This window comes from Carassius auratus, chromosome 32, assembly GCF_003368295.1.
Source record: "Carassius auratus strain Wakin chromosome 32, ASM336829v1, whole genome shotgun sequence".
Classification (NCBI taxonomy): domain Eukaryota; kingdom Metazoa; phylum Chordata; class Actinopteri; order Cypriniformes; family Cyprinidae; genus Carassius; species Carassius auratus.
In genome coordinates, this window is record NC_039274.1 from 35619525 (window position 1) to 35629048 (window position 9524).

The 9524-nt window shown below is 36.6% G+C and overlaps 1 protein-coding gene across 1 annotated transcript; it reads right to left on the minus strand.

The window, feature by feature from the left end:
- Positions 1-557: 557 nt before the first annotated feature.
- On the minus strand, positions 558-7851 carry LOC113052359 (relaxin-3 receptor 1-like). Its single transcript, XM_026216820.1, has 2 exons — positions 7560-7851; positions 558-3844 (listed from the first exon to the last, which is right to left on the minus strand). The coding sequence occupies exons 1-2, from the start codon at positions 7801-7803 to the stop codon at positions 3027-3029; spliced, it is 1062 nt and encodes a 353-aa protein (XP_026072605.1). The 5' UTR covers positions 7804-7851; the 3' UTR covers positions 558-3026.
- Between the last annotated feature and the right edge of the window lie 1673 nt (positions 7852-9524).

Below are 9524 nucleotides of genomic sequence, written 5' to 3' on the forward strand. Positions count from 1 at the left end.
AGCTCGGTGTATGAATCCTGGTCATAGAAAATTGTAGTTTAACTTGGTGATGGTAATAGCACCACTAAGGTCATGGATTCAATTAATTCAACACAGTCCCTGATATATTCTGAATATAGCTCATAAAGTCCTTATCATTGTGGACAGTAAGAGAGGATTTATTGTGTGTTCTTTCAAAAAAACACCAAACACATCCTTTAGTTGCCTATGCAAATAAAGCCCAAGCTTAATTATTATCTTAATGATTTCCTAATAGATGTTCTTTCCATAGACCAATATGGATGTTATTCTCACACAGAAAATATAACTGGAATTTGAAAGCTTGAATTCTATAGAGTATTTATTATGAGTCTCTGTCAGACTTTGAAGTCTCAGTACAAAGATAAAAACAAAACAGACATGATTAAATGGATTTCACCTTTCATTTAATTATTAACAACCAGACTTAAAAATAAAAATAAATTGCAACAGAAGTAACACCTGTACAAAAATACAAGTCAATTATACATGCAACACAGTACATTCACTTCTACTGTTTGGTTTATATTGTTACTGAATACATTCTGGTGCAGAGAGCAATATACTGACATGATGAGAGTGGAATATACACATCCAAAGGGACTAATTAAATTTCAATATGATGAAATTCTTATCTAGATTGTAATGGTGATATATTGATTTGATGTTGTGCATTAGGAAGTGACTTGCGTAACATAACTCCTAACCCACTCGGTAATAGGAAACCGTGCCTCCACAGGAAATCCTGTTAACAGCGGGGGATCATATTATATTAGCACACTCTGTGGGAGGCCAAAGTGAGTTTTGTAATATCGGCGATCTTCCATAGGCAAACCAGTAAATTTGCATCCACACAGCACTCTAGACAAATCCTGGGTGAAACAAAGAGTGGTTTAATACATGTATTAAGGTTCGGTAGTCAGCTCCATACCTCCAAACACAAAATGTGACCACAGCTCATGAAAAAGGCAAAGTACATGGAAAATTTGTTATAGCAGCAATAATGGTACTGGTCGAAACATATGGGCTGCTTTGAATAGACTCACAATGTGTACACAAACAGGAAACATGCAGGCATATGCCTTAGTTTTGTTTCTATTACTAAATATGTAAACAGTATTCAAATGACATTTAAGTGCACATATAAAATGAGAGTAGCCAAATAATAGGAGAAATAATAGTGCCTACTGTTTTGCTTTTAAAGGATACTTTTGGTTTGGTCTTTGGTAGGAAAATATTTGTGTCCAAAAAAAGATTCACTGGTGCCCATACTGTTCCTCACAATCCGTTGACCTCCACAGACTAAACACGGGAGTGTGACATATCATAATCACCAGAACATCATCGAGAGCATCACTTCTGTGCCGGATGTCCATTAAAAGGCTCCTGTGTGAGTGTGACGGTAAACAGCAGCAGATGTGTCTTTGCAAATCTTCCAAATTGCCTGCAAATGACCATCATTAGCTTACTGTGTAAGTGATTTAAAGCCACCACGATGTAACAAGACATTAAGCATTCTCATTAGTTATGAACCTGATCTCCTCTTTCTGGGTAATTAACTGCATGCCGCAGAGCTGTCATTTCCATTGGATGCAAGAACACATTTAAATGTGTGCAAAGATACTGATATGGCCTCGCCCGACTAAATGAAATATATTTCTGTCTGGCTTTGCTATACATATATATATGCCTGAATCCTTTGATTCGCAAAGCTCTGATCAGTATGGAAGGTGGTATCTTAGCGGGGAGCTTGTGGGAGTGTCTGTCAGTAATGCTAATTAAGAATGAGACAAGACTGATAGGGAAGCACTGTGAAAGGGCTATTTTGAGAGAGAGCAAGGAGAATCAACAAATTGGATTGATCATTGAAACTTTAACTTGTCTTTTGCTCAACCAGGTGGTGTGGTCATCCCAACCTTATTAAGTCATTAAGATGTGTTAAACAACATCAAATTAATTGATGTTGCCGAGAATGTATATTTTCTGAAATGTTTAAAATTGTAAATGGCCTGTGATAAAAAAATATAATGCAGTTACAAAGGGAAGACTAGGGTTAGTGTCACAATTTTTTTCCACTATTAATATTATTTATGATATACTGTTCTGAAACTGGTCATAGAACCAATTTACTGTTCAGTGACCAATAACAGAGTTATGTTGTCACACAGTGTGGGTTATCAAATTGTAGGCCAAACTTACTATTAAACAGCTTATTATAGGCTTTTCTGCTAAATTTAAACATTATTCTTCTACAATATCAAACCAAAGTTTTGGCCAAAAAATATGAGTTTGACGTCTATGCAAAATACCCTTTTTAGGTTTCAGTTCAGCCTTTCGATTTAAATCTACCAGTGTCAGTATGGTTTTATTTTATATAGAAAACAATGATACTGGTCTCTTTCACTCTGTGTATTAAAGTCAGATCTTTATTTACTTAATTAATTTAAATAGATTTAATTTTAACATTCAAAAACAACAAGATATACACAATTACCCCTTAAATTGAAATCTAAAGTGCACAATACTGTATTAATTTGAATATTCTCACAGTAGAGGAATGACGGTCGCTCAGTTTTACAGTATGGTGCACTGAAATGTAACCATTATGTCACTAGCTTTTTTTTTGGTGGTGGTTTTTAACTCAAAAGTAAGGTGACATTTTATGTCGACAATTAAGCTATTTTAAAATAATGTTCCACACGAACAGCAGTAATACAAATACAAGGACGTTCACGCAATACCATCGCAACAAACGTACCCTATTACTGTTAAGCGGCAGTTCACCCAAAAATAAAAATTCTACTCTTATTTACTCACCCTCATGTTGTCCCAAACCTGTGAACTGACATCCATTTTGAGCTCCACTGAGGTAATAAACTCATGCAGACTTGGAAAAACAAGAGGTTGGGTAAATATGTCTGAAAGTGAAATTTGAAATAAATAACCCTTTAAACAAGGAAATACCATTTGTTCCAATGGACAGAGTCGCATGCACATACACCTGTTTGTCAGACTCGGAGAAACAGGTCCTTCAGTTTTTTCCTGAACTCTCTGCGCATAAGACAGTAAATAAGTGGGTTTAAACAGCTGTTCGCGTGCGCCAGGCACACAGTCACAGGAAACACATATGTGTGAACGATATAGTACGACTTATCCCAGTACACAGCATTGAATTTCACCAGCACGCCCCAAAAAGTGATGGCATGATTGGGCATCCAGCAGAGGAAGAACGACAAGACCACGATGGTGACGGACTTTGTGACTTGCGTTCTTCGTTTTGAGTTGTTCTTCATGCTCCGCTGTCGGATGAGCCTCAACAGCAGTAGGTAACTGATCGAGACTATCGCCATCGGCAAAATAAAAGCGATTAGTATTTTCTGGAGATGATAGACTGCCAACCAATACTGTCCCTCGGGGAACCGCAATAAACAAAGTTTTTCGCCGGCCACGTTGGTGACTGTGGAGAAGATGGATGTTGGCGCGGTGGCCACGGTGGCCAGGGACCACAGGACGACGCTGACCCACCTGATGGAGCAGCTGCTCTGTCTGCTGCGGTCCTTCAGAGCGGAAGCCACTGACCAGTACCGCGTGATGCTCATCGCGGTCAGGAAGAAGACGCTCGCGTACATGTTCATCACGGTCACCGACAGGATGATCTTACACATGGCGTCACCAAACGGCCAGCTGAAGTCCAGCGCCGTGTCCACGGCCCAGAAAGGCAAAGTCAACACAAACTGGAAATCCGTTACTGCCAAATTGAGGATGAAAAAGTTTATTTTGGATATGCGTCTCTCTTGTCTCACGCGAATAAAAAAGAACACCAACACCCAGCCGGCACATGACCGACCTTCAACGTTGAAATATGGTTGAAATAAGGTCAGTTGTGGTTTCAACGTTGAAACAACGTTGATTCAACGTTTAAAGCTGAATGGTTGAAAAACATCCAGCACATGACCAACTTTCAATGTTGAAATATGGTTGAAATAAGGTCAGTTGTGGTTTCAACGTTGAAACAACGTTGATTCAACGTTTAAAGCTGAATGGTTGAAAAACATCCAGCACATGACCAACTTTCAACGTTGAAATATGGTTGAAATAAGGTCAGTTGTTTTAATGAAACAACGTTAAAAATGTTTAATGCTAAATGGTAGAAAAAGGTTAACAAGCTTTTAAATTATTTATATTAAATTATTTAAATTAATTATTATTTTAATAGCATTTAAAAATATTTTAGTCATGATACCTATTCTAAAATGTTAAATATTATCATCATTAACAACAATAAAACTATACATTTCGCTGCTTTATCACACTGAAACAACTCCCATTGGTAGTTTTATTTTATTACTTCTATCGTGATTGGTTAATCTGGCTGTCATTCAGGAAACTGGACAATGAATCGGTTCGCGCTTTTCTACATTTAAAAATATGACCGTTATTGTCGTCTTTCTGTGAGTGAGGCGGCTAACTGTGAGCTTCTGCTCGTTATAACTGACTGCTCGGTCGGTCCCGAATTATTTCATATTTGCCTGTATATTTTTTATTTATTTCGAGCGAATTTGAGTCGTGACATGTCAATGGAGAACAAAAACTGTGAACACAAGAAGGGTCAGGTGTTCTGCGAGGTCCTGAAAACATCCTGTCAAAATGAGGTAAGAAAATCGCTAACTTTATCTTTATTATCTTTTGAAAATAGTAAAGTATTACCAGAGTTTACAAATGGGTAGTTTAAAGGACATGTAACCTGCAGATAAATAAATACCCGTGTGTCTATTTTTGCATTGCTTTATCACAGATGATCAAGTTAGATGCTCACCTAATGTGTTACTGGTGAGTTATGTGTTAATGTCTGTCTTTTAGAGATTTTCCCATATTTTCCTGATATGAATCCCATGCATTAGGTGTGTTATATATGTTTGTATTCTTATATTAGTTTCAAAGTGTTTTCTGCAACATATAAGTGCAAATGTCGGTATTTAAATAATATAATTTTAATGAATTAATGAAAATGAAAAAAAAAAAAAGGATTGTTTAAAGCCATGGTTCTCAAAGTGTCAGGCCCCCTCTAGTTGTTATGCAGGTGAATCACTAAATTAAACTAATTAATGTTAATATATTTTAACTTAATCTTTGAGTAAGTTTTTTTTTTTTTTGCACATTTAAGTATGTTACAGTTAAAGTACAGTACAGTTTTGTAACTTTTGTTACATAATTACATTTTAATTTAAACTTTTTTTTTTCATTTACCTGTGTATGTAAGCACAGTTGTAGTGTTAATGTTCAAACTGTATTTACCATGGTAAAGTGTCTGACAACAATTAATATTCTTATTAGAATAAAACTGCCTCAATTTTTTAACTGTAGACCTGTAGCTGAATAGTTTGGCCTACTACGCTGCTGAAATGTAATGTTGGTCATTATGGTGCAACTTAATATTTAATAACAAATATTTTCTGAAGTGGTACTTGGTATAAAAAGTTTGAGAACCAGTGGTTTAAAGAAATGGTATAATATGAAATCCTGCTTTTTAAGAACTTTTCAGTAAACCATTTCTTCTTTCCCCTTGTAGAGTCATCGAGGATCCAGCTTGTTCTTTAAACATTGGTAAGAAATTGTTCTTCTACTACATTGCACTGTCACTTCTGCTAGAGATGCTTTGACCTTTTGTGATAGGTTTTGGTTGTGCTTAGTTTAATAAAAATATACTGAATTTGATTTGACTTGTTTTACTACACTGTAATGTTAGTGTTCTGATTAAAACAGTGTAACTGGGGGCTCTGAAAACACTGCTTGTGAATAATTTGTTAATATTGTACATTTTCATCTGAATACATTAAATAAGTGTTTAATGAATAGTGTTGTCCACTTTGTTTCCAACCTCACTGTTACTGAACTGTAAAGTGAAAATATTGTGTGATTTATTTTGCATTCAGTTTTCATTTAAATATATTTCACAATATCAAAGTTATTGTCAAACATTGTGAACATACCTAAACTCACTGGTTAAATCTTATGTGCCCTCCAGAAGTTTGCACTCTGCAAGTGAACGACGCTTTGTGGTGCCATCCCAAAGAGGTTCAAAATCACTCTCACGGACCTTTTCCTGGACTGTGTCCAGCTGCTGGAATCACCTCCCAATCTCAATCCGAACTGAGTGTTTACTCATTTTCAAGAAACATCTTAAGACTCATCTTTTTCACCAGAACTTAACCAACTAATGCTAGCACTTTTCCTTCTTTTCTTGTCTTTTTTATATATATATATAAAAAAAAAAAAAACCTGGCTATGCGTTCTGTACTAGCCTAACTGAGACTTGTCATGGCACTTGTATACTGTTGTTGTTCGCTTGTACACCTGACTGCTTCTGTTCTTCTCATTTGTAAGTCGCTTTGGATAAAAGCGTCTGTTAAATGATTAAATGTAAATGTTTATACAGGACGGTACAGAAAGTGCACAAGTGGGAGAGAGTGGAGGGGACGGCGTCAGAAAGGACCTAGCGCTGGGACACTTTCAAGGATCACCCGAAGCACAACCACACTGTATAAACTAAGGCTGCTGGTTCTAACATTTTAGAGTGCCCTGCGGTAGAAATCTCATTCTGCATTCCCCACGGTAAAGAAGACACAGTCCGGGGGGGTTCCCATTAGAAATCAACTGGTTGAAGGTTCCCTTCTCGCACTGTTCAACACATTTTCACTGCACAAATGTACACAACTCTTGTAATGAGACACATTACTGAAACATGTTTTTGACAGAAACTGTAGTTTTCCACCAAAATAAAAGATCCACTGGTTTCAGTCATAAAGGTACAAGGGTTTGTCTTGTAAGTGCTGCAAAAAAATATGCATTTATGTGCCAAATTATTTCACAAAAACCTTTAAATATTATTGTACTTGGATTGTTCTACTACATGTTTTTAGCATTACCTCCATGCATACTCTGCATAATAAAGTGTGGCATTATTTTCATCTGTTTCCAAAATGTAACTGCTGTTTGACAATTTTGAGCATGTGGTAGTTTATTGAAGTTGTTTGTAAAGCCATTGCTGCCAGTCATTAGATTTTTAGCCTTGCATGTACATTGTTGATCTAAATGCCAACTAGGATCGAGGTGTATTTACACACGGTGCAAGGTACGACGGGGACACAACGTCGTGTTATCAACGCTGATTAACTTTTCAAAATCAACACCTCATTCAGCCTTCATCCCAGGGCTGCTGCACGACCCTAATTCACCCATAATGCAGGTAAGACGGTGAAACAGCGTCGCGATTTCAACGGTGAATCCACGTCGTGATTTCAACGTTGATCCAATTTGCAAAATCGAAAGGTTTTTCAACGTGGATTCAACGTCGGGAGTTCAACAGTGAATCAGCGTTGTGATTTCAACCGTACATCAACGTCACGATTTCAACGGTGAATCAACGTCGTGATTTCAACGTTGATCCAATTTGCAAAATCGAAAGGTTTTTCAACGTTGATTCAACCATGGTACCTGACGTTGTTTCAACGTTGAATCAACGTTGAAATGCCGGCTGGGCAGGTTCCCGATCAGACCTACGACGCAAACCACAGAGTAGGTGATGGAGATCATGCATCTCAACACCGGACTCCCGTCGGCGGACACATCGATGTCTTCCAGGCTTTTAAAGCGCTCGCGATCACTGATTGATCTGTTGGTTACACCACTCTGGTTACTGTCTCCCATTATATCCAGCGATTTCACAACTTCGTGGTTGCCCATTACGACAAATAAAGTACTTATATAGCCTACGCTTAGATGCATATGTAGGCTACTTATCTATAGTTAGTAAACATATGGTTTAATCAGGTTTGCTACTTAAATTTAGGCTTTTTAACGGATAACTGGCATAGCTGGCATCACTCATCCTTCAGCACTACGCAGACGAGATCAAGGTGCTCAAACCATTGAGCGCAATGCCACAGCCGCTGTCACTAGAATTTATGTCAGGCGCTCTTTAAATGTCCCCGCCCACCTAGAGCAGCGATTCGTCTTCCCGTTTGATTGACAGGACAACGGCAAATAAAACAATAAAGCACTGGTGAGTCGCCCGCCTTTGCTGTAAATTTATTTATATTTTTTTAGCATATAAAATAATATACATTAATATATATATATATATATATATATATATATATATATATATATATATATATATATATATATATATATATATATATATATATGTTTTTTAAAGAATAGTGTGTGAAATAGTATACAATAAGCAACAAATGTTTCAGAGTATGCTAAAGTTGTAATATGACAAAACAATAATTCAACAAAGCTGCTGAGGTTGTTACCTCAAATAAATGTGTTAATTATTCTTTTTACAAAGTGTTGTTAATTAAGGATTCATACTCGTAAAACAATGCTATATTGCCCAATTGATCTTATTTCATAACTAATGAACTTTACATACTCAACATAACTAATAATAATTGTGTAAAAATAGTGGTAGATATTATTTTTATTATTTATTTGAATTCATAATTAAAAATACTATGAAATGCGACTTTATTGGGACAAAAACCTCCCTACACCTATACTGCTAACCGCCTAATAACACTGTATTACAGTGGTCCTCAATGTATTTCAGGGTAAGGACCCCTTAGGCAGCACAGACATAGAGCAGGGACCCCAGATACAAAATAGGTCAAGCAGAGCTTCAGATCAGATGCATACATCAAATTTCAGCAAATGTAACTGGTAATCCAGGCATTCCATGCATACAGAAGATTCACATACTATTCACAGTATACATGCAGCATACAGCAATATAGTAAGAGTTGTGTGGTAGTATGCCATCCCGAACACAGCTTCTGTACACTACTGATTTCAGTGTACTCGAGTTATATACAGCAGATTCTGGTTAATATAATAGGAAAATGTGCACGCTATGCACAACATACATACTGGATAATAGTAGGACATAGTAAGAGTAGTATGATTGTATGGCATTTTGAACACAGCAATCCATTAGTTAGAGGTCTCTGCTCAAGGCAATAGATATGAGAAGTGTTGAGTTTTAAGAAAGCAGGTGGATCTTGTTATCTTGGCAAGTCTTCACTGCCATCTGCTGTTTACATGTAAATATACACCAGTTTTTCTCTACCATTTCAAGGCTTTGGTTAATTTGCTTGACTATTGGAACATTAGAACATTAATACAGCCTGACACCGAATGTTTCCAACTTGACAGAAAAGATATCAAATGTTCATGGCATTCATATAATGACAAACTGTACTATATATGAATTCTATTCAATCTGAAAGCATAAATCTAGGCTATCCCATGCCGTTTTTAAAATAAAATGCAAATCTGTGACATTCATTCACTTTAGTTCTTTAATCAGCAACAAGCCACGTATATCTATGAGCTGCAGCGGCACCGCTAGATCCGGAAGCGCGTATACTTACTTCCGCCAAAATAAAAGCCAGTTTAAAAATGATGAAAACACTTTTATTTTCTTTAAAAAGAAAGAAACA

What these genes read in the sequence shown, in the direction of transcription:
- LOC113052359 (XM_026216820.1), bottom strand. Translation starts at nt 7,803, where the DNA reads ATGCATCTAAGCGTAGGCTATATAAGTACTTTATTTGTCGTAATGGGC. An exon ending in CGTAGGTCTGATCGGGAACC is followed by an intron (nt 3,845 to 7,559) that starts TGCCCAGCCGGC and finishes GTGCCGGCTGGG; the next exon opens with TGTTGGTGTTCTTTTTTATT.